At 43.7% G+C, this 25,543-nt stretch overlaps 1 protein-coding gene across 3 annotated transcripts in view; it reads right to left on the minus strand.

Annotated features, from left to right (window-relative positions):
* Window positions 1-1,229: 1,229 nt before the first annotated feature.
* The window catches only part of LOC142312523 (ABC-type organic anion transporter ABCA8-like), a 150,414-nt gene continuing 126,100 nt past the window's right edge, over window positions 1,230-25,543 (minus strand). For all 3 annotated transcript variants that reach the window (XM_075351491.1, XM_075351492.1, XM_075351493.1), the window contains exons 27-40: window positions 14,114-14,176; window positions 13,134-13,225; window positions 12,856-12,973; window positions 12,428-12,548; window positions 10,281-10,372; window positions 10,037-10,194; window positions 9,646-9,721; window positions 6,701-6,795; window positions 6,464-6,583; window positions 5,129-5,269; window positions 4,975-5,054; window positions 4,833-4,888; window positions 2,287-2,384; window positions 1,230-1,691 (exon numbers count right to left, since the gene is read on the minus strand). In XM_075351491.1, the coding sequence (XP_075207606.1) occupies window positions 2,295-2,384; window positions 4,833-4,888; window positions 4,975-5,054; window positions 5,129-5,269; window positions 6,464-6,583; window positions 6,701-6,795; window positions 9,646-9,721; window positions 10,037-10,194; window positions 10,281-10,372; window positions 12,428-12,548; window positions 12,856-12,973; window positions 13,134-13,225; window positions 14,114-14,176 (1,302 nt within the window). In that variant the 3' untranslated portion in view covers window positions 1,230-1,691; window positions 2,287-2,294. The remainder of the gene's footprint in view (window positions 1,692-2,286; window positions 2,385-4,832; window positions 4,889-4,974; window positions 5,055-5,128; window positions 5,270-6,463; window positions 6,584-6,700; window positions 6,796-9,645; window positions 9,722-10,036; window positions 10,195-10,280; window positions 10,373-12,427; window positions 12,549-12,855; window positions 12,974-13,133; window positions 13,226-14,113; window positions 14,177-25,543) is intronic.

Below are 25,543 nucleotides of genomic sequence, written 5' to 3' on the forward strand. Positions count from 1 at the left end.
TAGATCAGGTATCTGGGGATATGTAAGGTAACTTCCCATCATAGATCAGGTATCTGGGGATATGTGAGGTAACTTCCCATCATAGATCAGGTATCTGGGGATATGTAAGGTAACTTCCCATCATAGATCAGGTATCTGTGGATATGTAAGGTAACTTCCCATCATAGATCAGGTATCTGGGGATATGTAAGGTAACTTCCCATCATAGATCAGGTATCTGGGGATATGTAAGGTAACTTCCCATCATAGATCAGGTATCTGGGGATATGTAAGGTAACTTCCCATCATAGATCAGGTATCTGGGGATATGTAAGGTAACTTCCCATCATAGATCAGGTATCTGGGGATATGTAAGGCAACTTCCCATCATAGATCAGGTATCTGGGGATATGTAAGGTAACTTCCCATCATAGATCAGGTATCTGTGCATATGTAAGGTAACTTCCCATCATAGATCAGGTATCTGGGGATATGTAAGGTAACTTCCCATCATAGATCAGGTATCTGGGGATATGTAAGGTAACTTCCCATCATAGATCAGGTATCTGTGGATATGTAAGGTAACTTCCCATCATAGATCAGGTATCTGAGGATATGTAAGGTAACATCCCATCATAGATCAGGTATCTGGGGATATGTAAGGTAACTTCCCATCATAGATCAGGTATCTGGGGGTATGTGAGGTAACTTCCCATCATAGATCAGGTATCTGGGGGTATGTGAGGTAAATACCCCTCATAGATCAGGTATCTGGGGGTATGTGAGGTAAATACCCCTCATAGATCAGGTATCTGGGGGTATGTGAGGTAAATACCCCTCATAGATCAGGTATCTGGGGATATGTGAGGTAAATACCCCTCATAGATCAGGTATCTGGGGGTATGTGAGGTAAATACCCCTCATAGATCAGGTATCTGGGGGTATGTGAGGTAAATACCCCTCATAGATCAGGTATCTGGGGGTATGTGAGGTAAATACCCCTCATAGATCAGGTATCTGGGGGTATGTGAGGTAAATACCCCTCATAGATCAGGTATCTGGGGGTATTTGAGGTAAATACCCCTCATAGATCAGGTATCTGGGGGTTTGTGACATAAATACCCTTCAAGATCAGGTACCTGAAGATGTGTAAGGTAAATACCCCTTATAAATTTACTCCAGTTTCTTAGGGTCATCTGCCAACTATCTGATCCCCATGTGCATTAACATGAAAAACTCCAAAACCAGCCTGAAAAAACCCCAAACAATCCGTTTTATTACATACAAAGAGAATTACAGCGCAGTAATCCCTCCAGATATTGCCGCTATGGTGGAACTATCCCAGCATAGATTTCTCCGGAATGGAGACCATTGCTAGAACGTTATCCAAAGCTCACCATACTGTGTGCAACTAACCCAGCAGCTCCGAGAACAGGACTAGTTTCCCCATCATTCACAAGCAGGGAGAAAGCAAAACATTTCACTCTGATCATGCTTTATGTGTAGACGTCAGGCCCTGCCATTGCATTACTAGCAGGGGGCCATCCTCTAACACCTATCGGGCTTATTCACAGGCAGTGTCCGGCTCTTTCATGCTATACACCGTGTCTGACAAGTTTCCCATTGACACATGGCAGGAGGGTAGTGAGGACCACGGTTTCATCCTCTGATGACGCAGCTCCGGACCGCTCCTTGTACGAGGACTGTACCTCCTGAAAAACAGACATGATCACCAGAGATAAGTATGTATCGTGCATTTATGTATATACGATCTGATGGTCCGGAAATCCTGATAGTTCACCATGGCTGCGGACATCAGCCTTGTTTTTAAATGAAAAGTTAAGTTTTAAAAACGTTTAACTGTTTAATGAACCATCCGCAGTTTCACTGTATCGTGTATACGTATGCTTACACGTGTGTGGCTTAATCTTTGAGACCAGCGTATGCTATTGGCAAGATCTACCAGGTAGCCAACGATGAAAAAGCAGCGGAGTACGGGCTCCTAGACGAGCGTGTACACTGCTCTGTTCACACTAAGCACAGCTCTCATTTTGGTTCAATTCAAGGGAGTTTTAGCGCCAACTAATTCTGCCATTTTTTCTGTTGAAGTAGCGGGCTCAGTTCCTATTCGTCCTTTGCAGGGAAGAGGGTTAATAGGGCAACCTAGGCGCTAGAATATCAACGTCTCATTATCAGGCTGCTAATCCAGCACCTTATGAGAACAAAACATCAGATTTGCAGACATTGACTTAGTAGTCCGGCACTTTATAACCGGAGACAGATCTACCGAACGGTCCTGACAATTACCAGGGTGGTCAGACGTTGTTTGCTGTCATGGTCCTCAATGTACGCACAGTGTCCGGACACGGATGCTCCTTCTGCTCTTTGGCCAACTCAAGGAAAACCTGTGGATCCAGACAATTGTTTATATGATGGATTTTCAACAGCTATTCTCTATTGTTTGCCCCCAGGACTCTATTAACCTCCACATAGTCATGCTAATGCTTTCCAATCTACGCTTAGGCTGCAGTTGTGTGACTTCTCTGCTGCTTTTTCTGGTTCAGTGTCTGAAAATTTGGGTTAGGATGAAAGAGGACAGAGGAGTGTGGGGACGAAAGAGGACAGAGGAGTGTGGGGACGAAAGAGGACAGAGGAGTGTGGGGACGAAAGAGGACAGAGGAGTGTGGGGACGAAAGAGGACAGAGGAGTTTGGGGACGAAAGAGGACAGAGTCATCTGGGGACAAAAGAGGACAAAGTCATCTGGGGACGAAAGAGGACAAAGTCATCTGGGGACGAAAGAGGACAGAGTTGTCTGGGGACGAAAGATGACAGAGGAGTCGGGAAAGAAGAGTCTGGGGAGGGAGAAGGACAGAGGAGTCGGGGGGAAGAGGGCAGAGGAGGTCGGGGAGGGAAGAGAATAGAGGAGTCTGCGGAGGGAGGAGGACAGAGGAGTCTTGGAACGCAAGAGGACAGGAGTCTTGGAACGAAAGAGGACAGAGGAGTTTGGGGACGAAAGAGGATAGAGGAGTCTGGGGAAAGAAGAGTCTGGGAAGGGAGAAGGACAGAGGAGTCTGGGGTGGAAGAAAGCAGAGGAGGTCAGGGAGAGAAGAGAATAGAGGAGTCTGCGGAGGGAGGAGGACAGAGGAGTCTGGGGAGGAAGGACAATAACAAAGTCTGGGGAGGGAGGTGGACAGAGGAGTCTGGGGAGGAAGGGCAGTGAGGTCTGGGAAGGGAAGAGGACAGAAGAGTCTGGGGAGGGAAGAGGACAGAGGAGTCTCGGGAGGAAGGACAGTGAGCTCTAGGGAGGGAGGAAGACATTAAGGTCTGGGGAGAGCGCAGGATAGAAAGGTCTGGAGGAGGCAGGAAAGGGGTCTGTAGAGACGAGAGAGGACTCTGGCCGGAGGGCAGGATATTTAGAAGCGGATTAGGCTAGTTTCACACTTGCGTTGAACGGTATCCGTTGCATTGCGTTGTGTGACGGATGCAACGGATGTGTTGCATATAGTGGCACAACGGATGCTACAAAACAACGCAATTCGTTTTGTTTTGTTTTTTTACAGTTTTACCGTCGGCAGACTAATGTGAACGATCAGCTGATCGCCAACAGTAGTCGGCCGCCGGGTGATCAGCCGATCATTCACAGTAGCCGGCCGCCGGGTGATCAGCCGATTACTCACGGTAGCCGGCCGCCGGTTGATCAGCTGATCGTTCGGTCGCCGACAATGTGTGCGGGGGGCGGAGTGCGAAGTGGGTGGAGCCGAGCGGGGCCATGGCTGAGGACGTCAGTGCCGCAGGGACTGCATCGCTGGGGGACAGGTGAGAGTGTGTGTTTTGTGTGTGTGTGTTTTGTGTGTGTTGTGTGTGAGGGAGGGAGGGAGCGGAGCCGAGCGGGGAAGTGTCGGGCTCCCGGCACACGTAACCAGGGTTCCTTGGTTACCCGATGTGTACCCTGGTTACGGGTGGAGGGAGCCAGAGAGAGCATGCGCAGTGAAATCCAAAGGATTCCGCTGCTCAAAAAAACGTTATCTGAACAAAAGTTTTATTCTCCCTTTAACGCTTGCTCTGAGTCAATCATTGACACTTTGATTGACAGCTCACTTTGCACACACACAAGCTGGAGAGCAGGCTGTCATTAGGAATGCAGGGGGAGATTACAGCGGTGCTCACTGTGCAGTGAGTGGTCACACCATCACTCCCCTGCGCCGCCCCGGTGACTTGGAGCGAGGAATATAGGGGGAATAAAACCTTGTTTTCTCCCTGTAACCGCTTGCTCTGAATCAATCATTGACACTTTGATTGACAGCTCACTTTGCACACACACAAGCTGGAGAGCAGGCTGTCATTAGGAATGCAGGGGGAGATTACAGCGGTGCTCACTGTGCAGTGAGTGGTCACACCATCACTCCCCTGCACCGCCCCGGTGCCTTGGAGCGAGGAATATAGGGGGAATAAAACCTTGTTTTCTCCCTGTAACCGCTTGCTCTGAATCAATCATTGACACTTTGATTGACAGCTCACTTTGCACACACACAAGCTGGAGAGCAGGCTGTCATTAGGAATGCAGGGGGAGATTACAGCGGTGCTCACTGTGCAGTGAGTGGTCACACCATCACTCCCCTGCACCGCCCCGGTGACTTGGCGCGAGGAATTATAGGGGGAATAAAAGCTTGTTTTCTCCCTGTAGCTGCTCCGTATCTGCTACAAGGATATAAACACTATTTACCTCAGATTACCCCAATATCTGCAAGTAAAAGCATTTCTGGACATCTCAGGTTCCCTTTAAAAGCATCTTCCACAATTTTTTTTAACAATACTGGACTGCTAATTAATGCGACTGGTGTACAGGCAGTACCTGGTCCAGGGTGGGCTGGGAGAAGCTGTACTCCTCAATGTCATGGACACGCTTTGCTACACAAGGAAAGAGACCATAATCATGTTATATCCGATAGACTTAAGAAGTTCTATGTCCCTATGACAACACTTCCTGCTTTTACCTTCTTCCAGCTGAGAGAAAGCCTGAGATAAGGATTGCACATTGTCCATAGGGATCTTGTAGCACAGCAGTGAGGAGAACCTGCGGAGATGAGACACGTTGTCCTCAGCCCTGATGTAATCCACGAGGACGGTGTGTGCATGTCCTCTCATTACCTGTCCTGTCTGTCCGCCTGCGGGAAGATGCGGCTGATCTCCTGGTGAATCTCATCCGTCCGATGGGAATCCTTCACCTTCATCTCCAGGAGGTAGCCTTTACCAAACTTGCTCTTCAGCTGCTGGATGGACCCGATGCATCTGGAGATAAAGCACCAAGTGGGGTGAGGGTTAAAAGGACGGTCCAGACATCTTGGAATTAGGTATAATAGACAAGGCGAAGAGGAAGACCAGCACCACGATGGCTTGATACAACCAAGATAAAGGCAGAGAAGACCCTGGTAGACCTATGTAAGTGGAGAAAACCCTGGTTGACCTATCTTTGCGCATAAGACCCTTGTGGCCCTATCTAGACGGAGAACACCCTGGTGCACCTACCTAGGCGGAGGAGACCCTGGTGGACCGATCTAGGTGGAGGAGACCCTGGTGCACCTACCTAGGTGGAGGAGACCCTGGTGCACCTACCTAGGTGGAGGAGACCCTGGTGCACCTACCTAGGCGGAGGAGACCCTGGTGGACCTATCTAGGCGGAGGAGACCCTGGTGGACCTATCTAGGTGGAGGAGACCCTGGTAGACCTATCTAGGCGTAAAAGACCCTAGTGAACCTATGCAGTTGGAGAAGACCCTGGTTGATTTATCTAGGTGGAGAAGACCCTGGTGGACCTATCTAGGTGGAGGAGACCCTGGTAGACCTATCTAGGCGTAAAAGAACCTAGTGAACCTATGCAGTTGGAGAAGACCCTGGTTGATTTATCTAGGTGGAGAAGACCCTGGTGGACCTATCTAGGTGGAGGAGACCCTGGTAGACCTATCTAGGCGGAAAAGACCCTAGTGAACCTATGCAGTTGGAGAAGACCCTGGTTGATTTATCTAGGTGGAGAAGACCCTGGTGGACCTATGCAGTTGGAGAAGACCCTGGTTGATTTATCTAGGTGGAGAAGACCCTGGTGGACCTATCTAGGCTGCACAAGATCTATCTTCCTACAGAACGTTCATCCATCAGTTGCTGTTGTTTTTTATTTTTTTCCCATTTTAAAGGAAGAGGTTTAATATCATAATCAGTTGTGGACAACCCCTTTAAGGCTGCCTGCGCTTACCTACACTTGAGAAGAACTAGATCAAAGGGGTTCCAGAATTTTTAATATCTGATATTATCTATAATATAAAATTTGTGTGCCCCCTATTGATCAGCTGATAGAAGGGGCCGCAACACACCAGAAATGGCACAGCTCCATACATACTGTAGTGACCATGACTGGTCCAGCAGAAGATTTCTTTACTCACTAGTTAATTTGGACGCGGTCTTAAATATGATGTCAATAAGCTGTTGTCACCTGAGCTTCCCGGACACCATAATGGCGACGCGGTCACACACGGCCTCCGCCTCCTCCATGTAGTGTGTGGTCAGGATGGCGCCTCTCTCCTTGTTCCGGAAAGCGGCTCGGAGGGCTCTCCTGTAATAAATGAGAAGCGACTACCACACAGAGACCAGACTACACCAGATCTGGTTGTATCATGTGATCAGGACCCAGAAGGATCCGGTCTGCGGGCACCGGCACCGCATCACTCACCACAGTCTCTGCTGCCCCTTAGGATCCAGACCGGTGGAAGGTTCATCCAGGAGGGCGATGGTCGGGTTACCCAACATGCTGATGGCAAAGCAAACCTACCGAGAAAATGTATAGGGATTTTATTATTGTTTTACTCCTGATCTCTGACGGCACATGAGTCACATGAATGACGCACAAAATGTCCTCTGTATAGATGGAGATGCAAGGGCTGAAAAAGGAAGCATTGCTTACTTTATTGCATTTCCCAGACAACCCCTTTAATCATTTTAAAGGGTTCCCTATTTATATAATTTAAGCTGTGCACCTTGTTTACGGTTCCTCACCGTATTAAAGATTCAAGTTGGCAAAATCTTCACAGACTAAAAAAAAAAGTTGGGTTTGGGGAACTGAACTTGATAACGAACCCCATACAAGTCAATGAGGATGAGAAGTTTTGTGCTGTAAAATGGTCCTAGTAAGGGCTAGGGGGCTACAAAATTAAGCTAAATCGGGGTAATAGCATGACAGTTATACATACCGTGTTTCCCGGAGGAGCACACTGCATCAGACTCTTTTCCGGTCCTGCTCATTAAACTTCATGAATATTCACTGCTTCCCCCACCCACCTTCTGTGCCAATGTCTGTAATTGGTTGCAGACTGCTATACACAGCCCTCACCCTCTGTGTCAGCCTTTGTGATTGACTGCAGACAAATTTGCTGCATAGTAATGTTAAAAGAAATAAATAATAAAAAAAATGAATTGGGCTCCATCCATATTGTTGATGATAAGCACGGGTAAAGCAGCAGCTACAGGCTGCAACTCCCAGTGGTCTTTTTTTACGGTGGCTGGTTATCAAAAATAGAGGGGATCCCATAATTTAAAAAAAATGGCGTAGGGTCCCCCTCATTTTTCATAACTAGCCACGGTAAAGCTGACAGGTGGGGGCTGGTATTATCAGGGTGGGAAAGCCATGGATATTGGACCCTCCCAGCCTAAAAATACTAGCCTGCATCTGTCTCAGAAGTGGCGCTTTCAAAAGATGCACCAATTTTGGCACTTTACCCAGCTCATCCCGATTGCCCTGGTGCAGTGGCAATCAGGATAATATATGGGGTTGTTGACAGCTGTGAATTGTCAAAAAATCACAGCTGTCATGAAACCCGAGGTTAGTAATGAGGAGGTATCTATGAGACACCTATTACTAACATCTTAGACAAAAGAAATAAACACAAACAGAAAAATCCTTTATTTGAAATAAAACACACACCCGCTTTCACTCCTTTATTAACCCCCAAAACACCCTGCAGGTTCAACATAATCTACACGACATCCCACGACGATCTCGACTCTGCTGCATCTAGAGTCTGCAGTGATAGAAAACACGACCAATCACTGCAGCCTCTGGGAAACACTGAAAGCAGTAGGGGACATCAGTGAGTTCACCGGAGCTCATAGCCGAGGGCTTCTCCACAGCAGTCCATCAATATGGCAGCGGGTTCAACTGAGTTCACTTGAACCCGCTGGCGGATTGCTGTGTTGCAATTTTCTACAATCTGACAGCAGGTTCATCTGAGGGCAGTGGGGGAGCTCCTGAGTGTGAACTCCGGGGACCTGACTGTCGGATTGCGGGACACGGCGGCACAACAGTCCAGTAGTCAGGTCACCGGAGGTCACACTTGGGGGCTCCCTGTTGCCCTCAGTGAACTCAGCTGAGCCCACTGCCAGATTGCTGGACTTTAGGATTGCGGGACACAGCTGCACAGCAATCCAACAGCAGGTTCAACTTTCACTGGTGGCAGTAGGGAGCCCCCAGTGTGACCTCCGGTGACCTGAAGACTGGATTGATGGACTGCTTTAACGCCGTGTCCAACAATTTGGCAGTCAAGTCACCGGAAGTCACTCTGGGGGCTCCCCGCTGCCCTCAGTGAACTCAGGTGAACCCACTGTCAGATTGCTGGATGGACTGTCTGATTGTAGGACACCCCTGCACAGCAGTCCGGGGGAGCCCTCATTGTGACCTCCGGTGACCAGAAGGCCAGATTATCGGACTGCTGTGGTGCTGTGTCCTGCAATATGGCAGTTTATGTAGAAGAGCCGGGATCATCGTGGGATGTCGTGTGAATTACATTGGACCTGCAGGGGTGTTATTGGGGTTAATAAAGGGGGGGAAAAGGGTGTAAGTGTTTTTTTATTTCAAATAAAGGATTTTTCTGTGTTTGTGTTTATTTCTTTTGACTCACAGGTTAGTACTGGGGGTGTCTCATAGACTACTCCCCATTACTAACCTGGAGCTTGATGGCAGCTGTGATTTTTGACAATTCAAAGCTGTCATCAACCCCATATATTACCCCAATTGCCACTGCACCAGGGCAGTTGTGATGAGCTAGGTAAAGCACTAGATTTCGGGCATCTTATGAATGCACCACTTCTGGGGTGACTACTGCTGCTATTTTTAGGGTGGGAAGGGCCAATGTCCATATCTCTTCTCACCCTGATAATACCAGCCCCCACTTGTCAACTTTATCGTGGCTAGTTACCAATAATTAGGGCAACCCTAAGTTGTTTTTTTTAATTATGGGATCCCCTCTATTTTTTATACCAGCTATGGTAAAGCAGACTGCTGGGGGTTACAGCCTGCAGCTGCTGCTTTACCCACACTGGATATCAAACATAGGGCGAGAGCCTATGTCATTTTTTCTTTTCTTTTTTTTTTTCCTTTTACAGTGCCCACACCGGAAAGGCTTGCTGATTGGCTGTTCTGCAGCATTTCAACAAGCTTTATTCACCGGCCCATTCCCAGGATCACTGGGGGTTTCCAAGCAGTTGGATGCCCATTGATCAAAAAAGTTATCAGTGCAGTGGTTAAGTGTTAACTATCAATTAACCCAGTAAGTGCCAGACGTCTGGCTAGGTCCCCACTAATCCCATGAGGAAACATGCAGTGAGATTTTGGGGGGCACTTACTTTTCTGGACACCCCGACAGACAACTTCTTGGCAGCTTTATTAACATGTTCCTTCAATTCCAGGGCTTCGGACACCCTAAGAGAGGTCACAATATCAGTTACCCCATCTACTTATGCCCGAGGGGTGAAAACTATTAATGGCAGTTATTTTTTTGTATTGAGGCTCTATGGATTTTTTCACCCTTTGCTGGTTTACGCCATTCTATGCCGATAGGTGATCCCCAAACGCCGTGCACCCAGAGGACGTGTAACTGCACCCATAGGAGCTGACTATATTTTTCGATAGTACTGCATATAAACCATTTTGGAAAAGTTGATCCCCAGGGGACAGACATTGTGACAATTAAATGAGACTCTGGGGGCTTCTCGTACTTTGCAGCAGTCCGTTTACCGCTTTATGGCTTTCTCCACGTCCTCTTTTTTCATGCCGCTCACCGCAGCATAACTCTCCAGATGTTCGGTCACTGTGAGGTCGGGCCACAGAGGACTGGACTGCGGACAGTACCCCAGGGGTGCAGAGGAGATATCGGCCGCACTACACAGAACGACCTGTAGAGGGCACAGATGGAAAGGACAGGTCAGCCGTCAGCGGTTTGCTGTCTGCAGTAGTGCACTTTTCTGTCCCAAACTCCTACCTCCCCGGCTGTCGGCTCCAGTTCACCAGCCAGCATCAAAATACAGGTTGTTTTTCCGGCTCCATTAGGCCCCAATAATCCCAGAACTTCACCTGTACGAAGAACAGTCACAATGTTGTTCAAGTGTCTGAAAATGTGTGAAAACTTCATCACAATACATATATTCTTGTATATAGGGGGCCGTATTATAGTAGTTATATTCCTGCACATAGGGGGCAGTATTATAGTAGTTATATTCTTGTATATAGGGGCAGTATTATAGTAGTTATATTCTTGTATATAGGGGGCAGTATTATAGTAGTTATATTCTTGTATATAGAGGGCAGTATTATAGTAGTTATATTCTTGTATATAGGAGCAGTATTATAGTAGTTATAGTCTTGTACATAGGGGCAGTATTATAATAGTTATATTCTTGTACATAGGGGGCAGTATTATAGTAGTTATATTCTTGTATATAGGGGCAGTATTATAGTAGTTATATTCTTGTACATAGGGGGCAGTATTATAGTAGTTATATTCTTGTATATAGGGGGCAGTATTATAGTAGTTATATTCTTGTATATAGGGTCAGTATTATAGTAGTTATATTCTTGTACATAGGGGTAGTATTATAGTAGTTATATTCTTGTACATAGGGGCAGTATTATAGTAGTTATATTCTTGTACATAGAGGGCAGTATTATAGTAGTTATATTCTCGTACATAAGGGCAGTATTATAGTAGTTATATTCTTGAACATAGGGGGCAGTATTATAGTAGTTATATTCTTGTATATAGGGGCAGTATTATAGTAGTTATATTCTTGTACATAGGGGGCAGTATTATAGTAGTTATATTCTTGTATATAGGGGGCAGTATTATAGTAGTTATATTCTTGTATATAGGGTCAGTATTATAGTAGTTATATTCTTGTACATAGGGGTAGTATTATAGTAGTTATATTCTTGTACATAGGGGCAGTATTATAGTAGTTATATTCTTGTACATAGAGGGCAGTATTATAGTAGTTATATTCTCGTACATAAGGGCAGTATTATAGTAGTTATATTCTTGTACATAGGGGGCAGTATTATAGTAGTTATATTCTTGTACATAGGGGGCAGTATTATAGTAGTTATATTCTTGTATATAGGAAGCAGTATTATAGTAGTTATATTCTTGTATATAGGGAGCAGTATTATAGTAGTTATATTCTTGTACATAGGGAGCAGTATTATAGTAGTTATATTCTTGTACATAGGGGCAGTATTATAGTAGTTATATTCTTGTATATAGGGGCAGTATTATAGTAGTTATATTCTTGTACATAGGGGGCAGTATTATAGTAGTTATATTCTTGTACATAGGGGGCAGTATTATAGTAGATATATTCTTGTATATAGGGGGCAGGATTATAGTAGTTATATTCTTGTATATAGGGGCAGTATTATAGTAGTTATATTCTTGTACATAGGGGGCAGTATTATAGTAGTTATATTCTTGTATATAGGGGCAGTATTATAGTAGTTATATTCTTGTACATAGGGGCAGTATTATAGTAGTTATATTCTTGTACATAGGGGCAGTATTATAGTAGATATATTCTTGTACATAGGAGCAGTATTATAGTAGTTATATTCTTGTACATAGGGGGCAGTATTATAGTAGTTATATTCTTGCACATAGGGGGCAGTATTATAGTAGTTATATTCTTGTACATAGGGGCAATATTATAGTAGTTATATTCTATGTAGGGGCAGTATTCTAGTGTATTCTTGTATATAGTAGACGGTATATAGTAATTGATGGTGGTGCTGGATCAGTAATACGCAGGACACTATGAAGCTGTAAGTGCACCATGTCGCCCCTTTGCACTTCTTTTCTCACTGCTAGAGCAGCGCTTGGAATTATAGCCACTTGATCCCTGTATGATCCTATAGGGCTACACAATCATATTAATGGTTTGTAGGTGGATAATTGTGAAATTTAGCTTTTAAGTGACATGTGGTGACATTAATGTGCTGAATTCCCATATTTAGCGCTTCGATCCTCTAATTTCTGGGAAGGTGGGTTGCCGATTCTGATGAGCGGCTTTCCTAGATATTTTTTGATTTTATTAGTATCGTCCTAAAACCCTCAGTTGGGTCCTTAATAACACTACTAACCCTTTTTCACATAGAATGAGACACTTCTCGCTCCAACTTGTTTCACACAGCTCTCATTACATAAGATTCCGGTTTTGACCTCATATTCTTGACGTAGGCTGTCGACAAGGATGGCCGGCTTCTAGACAAATAAATGTAGACATATTTGTAATTCTGACACCTGAACATTTATCCAGGACTGTTCAGGACGTGGACACCTTACCCTAATTCTTCGATCCACGCCGGTTGACACACCATCCAGTGATGTAGGCCGTAGCGAGCTGGAACGAATTTTAATGCCGGTTTATGGCGCCTTTTTCACACTCATGTGGTGTAGAACCATTGGGTGTTGAATTTATAGAATTACACTGTAGAATCCCATATCCATCAATCTTTCCTTGCAACGCCGCCTGTTAGAGCTGGCCACATGCTAATTTTTTAATTTTTACCTCTTCCGTGCTTGTTTTCTTAAGACGTTGGACCTTCTCATTCTCGACCTGAACGTCTACGTCCACGTCTCTTAACTCCTCTGGATTGTTTTTCACATTAAATTTTCTTTCATCAAATCTAGAGAAATAAAAATAGTTATTGATCATAGTCCCAGTTGAACATGGGTATTTGTTTGGGATGTTATATAAGTGCTGTCTCCTCGGTTCCAGTTTTTGGACTTTTTTTACACTCCTCGTCTGAGAATTACTAAATCATATCTACCTAATGGAAAACTTACTTGAATATTGGATCCATTTTCAGGCATCCCGCTCCGTATTTTTTTTCTAAATACCCAAGGACAATCCATAGAAGGACAATTTGAAGGTACGGCTGAAACAAAAAAACACAAGCAGTAAATACAGGGATGATCTGCATCCTTCCGGAGGAGCCATAGCCTCCTACAATGTATATACTGTAGTACTTGTTCTTATGCGGGGCAATCTTTGGTGCCCAGTGCCTTTGCAAAATGTAGATCACTAATTTCAGGCTCTCATACAAGTCGGCCCTGTTCCCCATGTTGCATGCTATGCAGTCCCTGACTGGTGTACAAGGAGGTCACTGTATAAAGTATTCTATAGTCACTGCTCTAAATAAAGGTCCTATAGTCCCTGGTCCCAGGATGTCATATTGTGGAGGTCGCCTGAGCTATAGCTTGTTTGTTCAAACGTAAGAATATCTGTGTATATAAATAATCAAAATGTAGATGTAGTTGGATAATTTTCTGTCTGTCTATGTAGCCATCGCATAGACCCATAATATAATTCTAAGTTGTATAATCATGAAGGAATTAACCAAAAATAATGAAGCCAGAATGTGAAGCTGCAAAAGTGTTATCAGTAATGTTCACACAGAAGGAATGTACGGGAGGCAGGCAATGTCCTGTGAGAAATTAAGGAGTAAAAGTACTCCCTATTCAGCTTCAAGGTTATTCATGCTTACTGTATAATTGGATCTATCGAATTACACGAGTCAGTTGGTGACGCTGGCTGAAAGAGAGAGCATGTCTGTGTGTTCATTGTCTTATATACATTGATATATTGGCACTGATATACAGATAATACGGCACCGTCTCTGGATATCCCAAACGAAGACTCCGTTAGCAGTCTTCACCAAAAATCTCTACCTTGACAATATCTACTTTCATTCACCTCTTATCTCGGGATATCTATTTTAATTTCCATAAATCTGAGCATGTTCTCTCTTGTACACAATACTTACAATTGTCAGGTTCACAAAGATGCTTGTTCTTGGCTCATACTCAGTGATGTGATTAGCTTTACTCTGCACAGAAAGAAAGACGTATTTATAGGACGATATGTAAAGGCAAAAACAAAGAAGAGATGGCCTACTACATGCCAACAAAGCGTGGACATCTACACTGAGGACAAATACTAAGGAGAGATGACCTCCTACATGCCAACAAAGAGTGGACATCTACACCGAGGACAAATACTAAGGAGAGATGACCTACTACATGCCAACAAAGCATGGACATCTATACTGAAGACAAATACTAAGGAGAGATGACCTACTACATGCCAACAAAGCGTGGACATCTATACCGAGGACAAATACCAAAGAGAGATGACCTACTACATGCCAACAAAGCATGGACATCTATACTGAAGACAAATACTAAGGAGAGATGACCTACTACATGTCAACAAAGCGTGGACATCTATACCTAGGACAAATACTCAGCAGAGATGACCTACTACATGCCAACAAAGCGTGGACATCTATACCGAGGACAAATACTAAGGAGAGATGACCTACTACATGCCAACAAAGCGTGGACATCTATACTGAAGACAAATACTAAGGAGAGATGACCTACTACATGTCAACAAAGCGTGGACATCTATACCTAGGACAAATACTCAGCAGAGATGACCTACTACATGCCAACAAAGCGTGGACATCTATACCGAGGACAAATACTAAGGAGAGATGACCTACTACATGCCAAAAAAGCGTGGACATCTATACTGAAGACAAATACTAAGGAGAGATGACCTACTACATGTCAACAAAGCGTGTACATCTATACCGAGGACAAATACTCAGCAGAGATGACCTACTACATGCCAACAAAGCGTGGACATCTATACCGAGGACAAATACTAAGGAGAGATGGCCTACTACATGCCAACAAAGCGTGGACATCTATACCTAGGACAAATACTAAGGAGAGATGAACTACTACATGCCAACAAAGCGTGGACATCTATACCTAGGACAAATACTAAGGAGAGATGAACTACTACATGCCAACAAAGCATGGACATCTATACTGAAGACAAATACTAAGGAGAGATGACCTACTACATGCCAACAAAGCATGGACATCTATACCGAGGACAAATACTAAGGAGAGATGACATACTACATGCCAACAAAGCATGGAGAGCTATACTGAGATCAAATACTAAGGACCGATGACCTACTACATGCCAACAAAGCGTGGACATCTATACTGAAGACAAATACTAAGGAGAGATGACATACTACATGCCAACAAAGCATGGACATCTATACCTAGGACAAATACTAAGGAGAGATGAACTACTACATGCCAACAAAGCGTGGACATCTAAACTGAGGTCAAATACTAAGGAGAGATGACATACTACATGCCAACAAAGCGTGGACATCTATACCGAGGACAAATACTAAGGAGAGATGAACTACTACATGCCAACAAAGCGTGGACATCTAAACTGAGGTCAAATACTAAAGAGAGATGACATACTACATGCCAACAAAGCGTGGACATCTATACCGAGGACAAATACTAAGGAGAGATGACCTATTACATGCCAACAAAGCGTGGACATCTACACCGAGGACAAATACTAAGGAGAGATGACCTACTACATGCCAACAAAGCGTGGACATCTAAACTGAGGTCAAATACTAAGGAGAGATGACCTACTACATGCCAACAAAGCGTGGACATCTATACTGAAGACAAATACTAAGGAGAGATGACCTACTACATGTCAACAAAGCGTGGACATCTATACCGAGGACAAATACTCAGCAGAGATGACCTACTAAATGCCAACAAAGCGTGGACATCTATACCGAGGACAAATACTAAGGAGAGATGGCCTACTACATGCCAACAAAGCGTGGACATCTATACCTAGGACAAATACTAAGGAGAGATGAACTACTACATGCCAACAAAGCGTGGACATCTATACCTAGGACAAATACTAAGGAGAGATGAACTACTACATGCCAACAAAGCATGGACATCTATACTGAAGACAAATACTAAGGAGAGATGACCTACTACATGCCAACAAAGCGTGGACATCTATACCGAGGACAAATACTAAGGAGAGATGACATACTACATGCCAACAAAGCATGGAGAGCTATACTGAGATCAAATACTAAGGACCGATGACCTACTACATGCCAACAAAGCGTGGACATCTATACTGAAGACAAATACTAAGGAGAGATGACATACTACATGCCAACAAAGCATGGACATCTATACCTAGGACAAATACTAAGGAGAGATGAACTACTACATGCCAACAAAGCGTGGACATCTATACCGAGGACAAATACTAAGGAGAGATGAACTACTACATGCCAACAAAGCGTGGACATCTAAACTGAGGTCAAATACTAAGGAGAGATGACATACTACATGCCAACAAAGCGTGGACATCTATACCGAGGACAAATACTAAGGAGAGATGACCTATTACATGCCAACAAAGCGTGGACATCTACACCGAGGACAAATACTAAGGAGAGATGACCTACTACATGCCAACAAAGCGTGGACATCTAAACTGAGGTCAAATACTAAGGAGAGATGACATACTACATGCCAACAAAGCATGGAGAGCTATACTGAGATCAAATACTAAGGACCGATGACCTAGTACATGCCAACAAAGCGTGGACATCTATACTGAAGACAAATACTAAGGAGAGATGACCTACTACATGTCAACAAAGCGTGGACATCTATACCTAGGACAAATACTCAGCAGAGATGACCTACTACATGCCAACAAAGCGTGGACATCTATACCGAGGACAAATACTAAGGAGAGATGACCTACTACATGCCAACAAAGCGTGGACATCTATACTGAAGACAAATACTAAGGAGAGATGACCTACTACATGTCAACAAAGCGTGGACATCTATACCGAGGACAAATACTCAGCAGAGATGACCTACTACATGCCAACAAAGCGTGGACATCTATACCTAGGACAAATACTAAGGAGAGATGACCTATTACATGCCAACAAAGCGTGGACATCTATACCGAGGACAAATACCAAAGAGAGATGACCTACTACATGCCAACAAAGCATGGACATCTATACTGAAGACAAATACTAAGGAGAGATGACCTACTACATGTCAACAAAGCGTGGACATCTATACCTAGGACAAATACTCAGCAGAGATGACCTACTACATGCCAACAAAGCGTGGACATCTATACCGAGGACAAATACTAAGGAGAGATGACCTACTACATGCCAACAAAGCGTGGACATCTATACTGAAGACAAATACTAAGGAGAGATGACCTACTACATGTCAACAAAGCGTGGACATCTATACCTAGGACAAATACTCAGCAGAGATGACCTACTACATGCCAACAAAGCGTGGACATCTATACCGAGGACAAATACTAAGGAGAGATGACCTACTACATGCCAAAAAAGCGTGGACATCTATACTGAAGACAAATACTAAGGAGAGATGACCTACTACATGTCAACAAAGCGTGGACATCTATACCGAGGACAAATACTCAGCAGAGATGACCTACTACATGCCAACAAAGCGTGGACATCTATACCGAGGACAAATACTAAGGAGAGATGGCCTACTACATGCCAACAAAGCGTGGACATCTATACCTAGGACAAATACTAAGGAGAGATGAACTACTACATGCCAACAAAGCGTGGACATCTATACCTAGGACAAATACTAAGGAGAGATGAACTACTACATGCCAACAAAGCATGGACATCTATACTGAAGACAAATACTAAGGAGAGATGACCTACTACATGCCAACAAAGCATGGACATCTATACCGAGGACAAATACTAAGGAGAGATGACATACTACATGCCAACAAAGCATGGAGAGCTATACTGAGATCAAATACTAAGGACCGATGACCTACTACATGCCAACAAAGCGTGGACATCTATACTGAAGACAAATACTAAGGAGAGATGACATACTACATGCCAACAAAGCATGGACATCTATACCTAGGACAAATACTAAGGAGAGATGAACTACTACATGCCAACAAAGCGTGGACATCTAAACTGAGGTCAAATACTAAGGAGAGATGACATACTACATGCCAACAAAGCGTGGACATCTATACCGAGGACAAATACTAAGGAGAGATGAACTACTACATGCCAACAAAGCGTGGACATCTACACCGAGGACAAATACTAAGGAGAGATGACCTACTACATGCCAACAAAGCGTGGACATCTAAACTGAGGTCAAATACTAAGGAGAGATGACATACTACATGCCAACAAAGCATGGAGAGCTATACTGAGATCAAATACTAAGGACCGATGACCTACTACATGCCAACAAAGCGTGGACATCTATACTGAAGACAAATACTAAGGAGAGATGACCTACTACATGTCAACAAAGCGTGGACATCTATACCTAGGACAAATACTCAGCAGAGATGACCTACTACATGCCAACAAAGCGTGGACATCTATACCGAGGACAAATACTAAGGAGAGATGGCCTACTACATGCCAACAAAGCGTGGACATCTATACTGAAGACAAATACTAAGGAGAGATGACCTACTACATGCCAACAAAGCGTGGACATCTATACCGAGGACAAATACTAAGGAGAGATGACCTACTACATGCCAACAAAGCGTGGACATCTATACTGAAGACAAATACTAAGGAGAGATGACCTACTACATGTCAACAAAGCGTGGACATCTATACCGAGGACAAATACTCAGCAGAGATGACCTACTACATGCCAACAAAGCGTGGACATCTATACCGAGGACAAATACTAAGGAGAGATGGCCTACTACATGCCAACAAAGCGTGGACATCTATACCTAGGACAAATACTAAGGAGAGATGAACTACTACATGCCAACAAAGCGTGGACATCTATACCTAGGACAAATACTAAGGAGAGATGAACTACTACATGCCAACAAAGCATGGACATCTATACTGAAGACAAATACTAAGGAGAGATGACCTACTACATGCCAACAAAGCGTGGACATCTATACCGAGGACAAATACTAAGGAGAGATGACATACTACATGTCAACAAAGCATGGAGAGCTATACTGAGATCAAATACTAAGGACCGATGACCTACTACATGCCAACAAAGCGTGGACATCTATACTGAAGACAAATACTAAGGAGAGATGACATACTACATGCCAACAAAGCATGGACATCTATACCTAGGACAAATACTAAGGAGAGATGAACTACTACATGCCAACAAAGCGTGGACATCTATACCGAGGACAAATACTAAGGAGAGATGAACTACTACATGCCAACAAAGCGTGGACATCTAAACTGAGGTCAAATACTAAGGAGAGATGACATACTACATGCCAACAAAGCGTGGACATCTATACTGAGGACAAATACTAAGGAGAGATGACATACTACATGCCAACAAAGCGTGGACATCTATACCGAGGACAAATACTAAGGAGAGATGACCTATTACATGCCAACAAAGCGTGGACATCTACACCGAGGACAAATACTAAGGAGAGATGACCTACTACATGCCAACAAAGCGTGGACATCTAAACTGAGGTCAAATACTAAGGAGAGATGACATACTACATGCCAACAAAGCGTGGACATCTAAACTGAGGTCAAATACTAAGGAGAGATGACATACTACATGCCAACAAAGCGTGGACATCTATACCTAGGACAAATACTAAGGAGAGATGACATACTACATGCCAACAAAGCGTGGACATCTATACCGAGGACAAATACTAAGGAGAGATGACCTATTACATGCCAACAAAGCGTGGACATCTACACCGAGGACAAATACTAAGGAGAGATGACCTACTACATGCCAACAAAGCGTGGACATCTAAACTGAGGTCAAATACTAAGGAGAGATGACATACTACATGCCAACAAAGCATGGAGAGCTATACTGAGATCAAATACTAAGGACCGATGACCTACTACATGCCAACAAAGCGTGGACATCTATACTGAAGACAAATACTAAGGAGAGATGACCTACTACATGTCAACAAAGCGTGGACATCTATACCTAGGACAAATACTCAGCAGAGATGACCTACTACATGCCAACAAAGCGTGGACATCTATACCGAGGACAAATACTAAGGAGAGATGACCTACTACATGCCAACAAAGCGTGGACATCTATACTGAAGACAAATACTAAGGAGAGATGACCTACTACATGTCAACAAAGCGTGGACATCTATACCGAGGACAAATACTCAGCAGAGATGACCTACTACATGCCAACAAAGCGTGGACATCTATACCTAGGACAAATACTAAGGAGAGATGAACTACTACATGCCAACAAAGCGTGGACATCTAAACTGAGGTCAAATACTAAGGAGAGATGACATACTACATGCCAACAAAGCATGGAGAGCTATACTGAGATCAAATACTAAGGACCGATGACCTACTACATGCCAACAAAGCGTGGACATCTATACTGAGGACAAATACTAAGGAGAGATGACCTATTACATGCCAACAAAGCGTGGACATCTATACTGAGGACAAATACTAAGGAGAGATGACCTACTACATGCCAACAAAGCGTGGACATCTATACCGAGGACAAATACTAAGGAGAGATGACCTATTACATGCCAACAAAGCGTGGACATCTATACTGAGGACAAATACTAAGGAGAGAGGACCTACTACATGCCAACAAAGCGTGGACATCTATACCGAGGACAAATACTAAGGAGAGATGACATACTACATGCCAACAAAGCGTGGACATCTATACCGAGGACAAATACTAAGGAGAGATGAACTACTACATGCCAACAAAGCGTGGACATCTATACCGAGGACAAATACTAAGGAGAGATGACATACTACATGCCAACAAAGCGTGGACATCTATACCGAGGACAAATACTAAGGAGAGAGGACCTACTACATGCCAACAAAGCATGGACATCTATACTGAGGACAAATACTAAGGAGAGATGACCTATTACATGCCAACAAAGCGTGGACATCTACACCGAGGACAAATACTAAGGAGAGATGACCTACTACATGCCAACAAAGCGTGGACATCTAAACTGAGGACAAATACTAAGGAGAGGTGGTCTACTACATGCCAACAAAGCATGGACATCTATACTGAGGACAAATACTAAGGAGAGAGGACCTACTACATGCCAACAAAGCGTGGACATCTATACTGAGGACAGATTGCCTACTACATACCATGCCACTTTTACTGAGCCTCATATGCTGTCCACCTGTATCTATTTACTTCAAGCAGCATTTGCTTGGGCCTGTCCCGCCCACAGCCATGCCTCAGTCATGGGTACGGGATTGAAAAGCACCAGGTAAGTGCTGCTGTGAACAGTTTTACTTTTTCATATGTGAGGCCCTATGGCACATTTAGAGTAGGACTGCACCAAATAGATTTGCCGTGACGTGTTGGGGTAGCTCAAGAAATTGCAGTTTTTTGCCAAAAATCTCAATTTTTAATAATAAGTACAGTTTGGAATTTTAGTGCAGTAGTGCACATTTAGTGCTGGCTATCTTGTTTTTTCTTACATGCCAACAAAGTGTCGACATCTAAACTGAGGTCAAATACTAAGGAGAGATGACCTACTACATGCCAACAAAGCATGGAGATCTATACTGAGATCAAATACTAAGGAGAGATGACCTACTACATACCAACAAAGCGTGGACATCTATACCGAGGACAAATACTAAGGAGAGATGAACTACTACATGCCAACAAAGCATGGACATCTATACTGAAGACAAATACTAAGGAGAGATGACCTACTACATGCCAACAAAGCGTGGACATCTATACCGAGGACAAATACTAAGGAGAGATGACATACTACATGTCAACAAAGCATGGAGAGCTATACTGAGATCAAATACTAAGGACCGATGACCTACTACATGCCAACAAAGCGTGGACATCTATACTGAAGACAAATACTAAGGAGAGATGACATACTACATGCCAACAAAGCATGGACATCTATACCTAGGACAAATACTAAGGAGAGATGAACTACTACATGCCAACAAAGCGTGGACATCTATACCGAGGACAAATACTAAGGAGAGATGAACTACTACATGCCAACAAAGCGTGGACATCTAAACTGAGGTCAAATACTAAGGAGAGATGACATACTACATGCCAACAAAGCGTGGACATCTATACCGAGGACAAATACTAAGGAGAGATGACCTATTACATGCCAACAAAGCGTGGACATCTACACCGAGGACAAATACTAAGGAGAGATGACCTACTACATGCCAACAAAGCGTGGACATCTAAACTGAGGTCAAATACTAAGGAGAGATGACATACTACATGCCAACAAAGCATGGAGAGCTATACTGAGATCAAATACTAAGGACCGATGACCTACTACATGCCAACAAAGCGTGGACATCTATACTGAAGACAAATACTAAGGAGAGATGACCTACTACATGTCAACAAAGCGTGGACATCTATACCTAGGACAAATACTCAGCAGAGATGACCTACTACATGCCAACAAAGCGTGGACATCTATACCGAGGACAAATACTAAGGAGAGATGACCTACTACATGCCAACAAAGCGTGGACATCTATACTGAAGACAAATACTAAGGAGAGATGACCTACTACATGTCAACAAAGCGTGGACATCTATACCGAGGACAAATACTCAGCAGAGATGACCTACTACATGCCAACAAAGCGTGGACATCTATACCTAGGACAAATACTAAGGAGAGATGAACTACTACATGCCAACAAAGCGTGGACATCTAAACTGAGGTCAAATACTAAGGAGAGATGACATACTACATGCCAACAAAGCATGGAGAGCTATACTGAGATCAAATACTAAGGACCGATGACCTACTACATGCCAACAAAGCGTGGACATCTATACTGAGGACAAATACTAAGGAGAGATGACCTATTACATGCCAACAAAGCGTGGACATCTATACTGAGGACAAATACTAAGGAGAGATGACCTACTACATGCCAACAAAGCGTGGACATCTATACCGAGGACAAATACTAAGGAGAGATGACCTATTACATGCCAACAAAGCGTGGACATCTATACTGAGGACAAATACTAAGGAGAGATGACCTATTACATGCCAACAAAGCATGGACATCTATACTGAGGACAAATACTAAGGAGAGATGACCTATTACATGCCAACAAAGCGTGGACATCTACACCGAGGACAAATACTAAGGAGAGATGACCTACTACATGCCAACAAAGCGTGGACATCTAAACTGAGGACAAATACTAAGGAGAGGTGGTCTACTACATGCCAACAAAGCATGGACATCTATACTGAGGACAAATACTAAGGAGAGAGGACCTACTACATGCCAACAAAGCGTGGACATCTATACTGAGGACAGATTGCCTACTACATACCATGCCACTTTTACTGAGCCTCATATGCTGTCCACCTGTATCTATTTACTTCAAGCAGCATTTGCTTGGGCCTGTCCCGCCCACAGCCATGCCTCAGTCATGGGTACGGGATTGAAAAGCACCAGGTAAGTGCTGCTGTGAACAGTTTTACTTTTTCATATGTGAGGCCCTATGGCACATTTAGAGTAGGACTGCACCAAAGAGATTTGCCGTGACGTGTTGGGGTAGCTCAAGAAATTGCAGTTTTTTGCCCAAAATCTCAATTTTTAATAATAAGTACAGTTTGGAATTTTAGTGCAGTAGTGCACATTTAGTGCTGGCTATCTTGTTTTTTCTTACATGCCAACAAAGTGTCGACATCTAAACTGAGGTCAAATACTAAGGAGAGATGACCTACTACATGCCAACAAAGCATGGAGATCTATACTGAGATCAAATACTAAGGAGAGATGACCTACTACATACCAACAAAGCGTGGACATCTATACCGAGGACAAATACTAAGGAGAGATGAACTACTACATGCCAACAAAGCATGGACATCTATACTGAAGACAAATACTAAGGAGAGATGACCTACTACATGCCAACAAAGCGTGGACATCTATACCGAGGACAAATACTAAGGAGAGATGACCTACTACATACCAACAAAGCGTGGACATCTAAACTGAGGTCAAATACTAAGGAGAGATGACGTACTACATGCCAACAAAGCATGGAGATCTATACTGAGATCAAATACTAAGGAGAGATGACCTACTACATACCAACAAAGCGTGGATATCTATACCGAGGACAAATACTAAGGAGAGATGAACTACTACATGCCAACAAAGTGTGGACATCTAAACTGAGGTCAAATACTAAGGAGAGATGACGTACTACATACCAACAAAGCATGGAGATCTATACTGAGATCAAATACTAAGGACAGATGACCTACTACATGCCAACAAAGCATGGATATCTATACCGAGGACAAATACTAAGGACATATGGCCTACTACATACCAACAAAGTGTGGACATCTAAACTGAGGTCAAATACTAAGGACAGATGACCTACTACATACCAACAAAGCGTGGACATCTACACCGAGGACAAATACTAAGGAGAGATGACGTACTACATGCCAACAAAGCATGGAGATCTATACTGAGATCAAATACTAAGGACAGATGGCCTACTACATGCCAACAAAGCGTGGACATCTATACCGAGGACAAATACTAAGGAGAGATGACCTATTACATGCCAACAAAGCGTGGACATCTACACCGAGGACAAATACTAAGGAGAGATGACCTACTACATGCCAACAAAGCGTGGACATTTACACCGAGGACAAATACTAAGGAGAGATGACCTACTACATGCCAACAAAGCGTGGAAATCTACACTGAGGACAAATAATAAGGAGAGATGAACTACTACATGCCAACAAAGCGTGGACATCTATACTGAGGACAAATACTAAGGAGAGGTGGTCTACTACATGCCAACAAAGCATGGAGATCTATACTGAGGACAAATGCTAAGGAGAGATGGCCTACTACATGCCAACAAAGCGTGGTGATCTATACTGAGGACAAATGCTAAGGAGAGATGGCCTACTACATGCTAACAAAGCGTGGACATCTATACAGAGGACAAATACTAAGGAGAGATGACCTACTACATGCTAACAAAGCATGGAGATCTATACTGAGGACAAATGCTAAGGAGAGATGACCTACTACATGCCAACAAAGCGTGGACATCTATACTGAGGACAAATACTAAGGAGAAGTGGTCTACTACATGCCAACAAAGCATGGAGATCTATACTGAGGACAAATACTAAAGAGAGATGACCTACTACATGCCAACAAAGCGTGGACATC

The sequence above is a fragment of the Anomaloglossus baeobatrachus genome, chromosome 5 (assembly GCF_048569485.1).
Source record: "Anomaloglossus baeobatrachus isolate aAnoBae1 chromosome 5, aAnoBae1.hap1, whole genome shotgun sequence".
NCBI lineage: Eukaryota > Metazoa > Chordata > Amphibia > Anura > Aromobatidae > Anomaloglossus > Anomaloglossus baeobatrachus.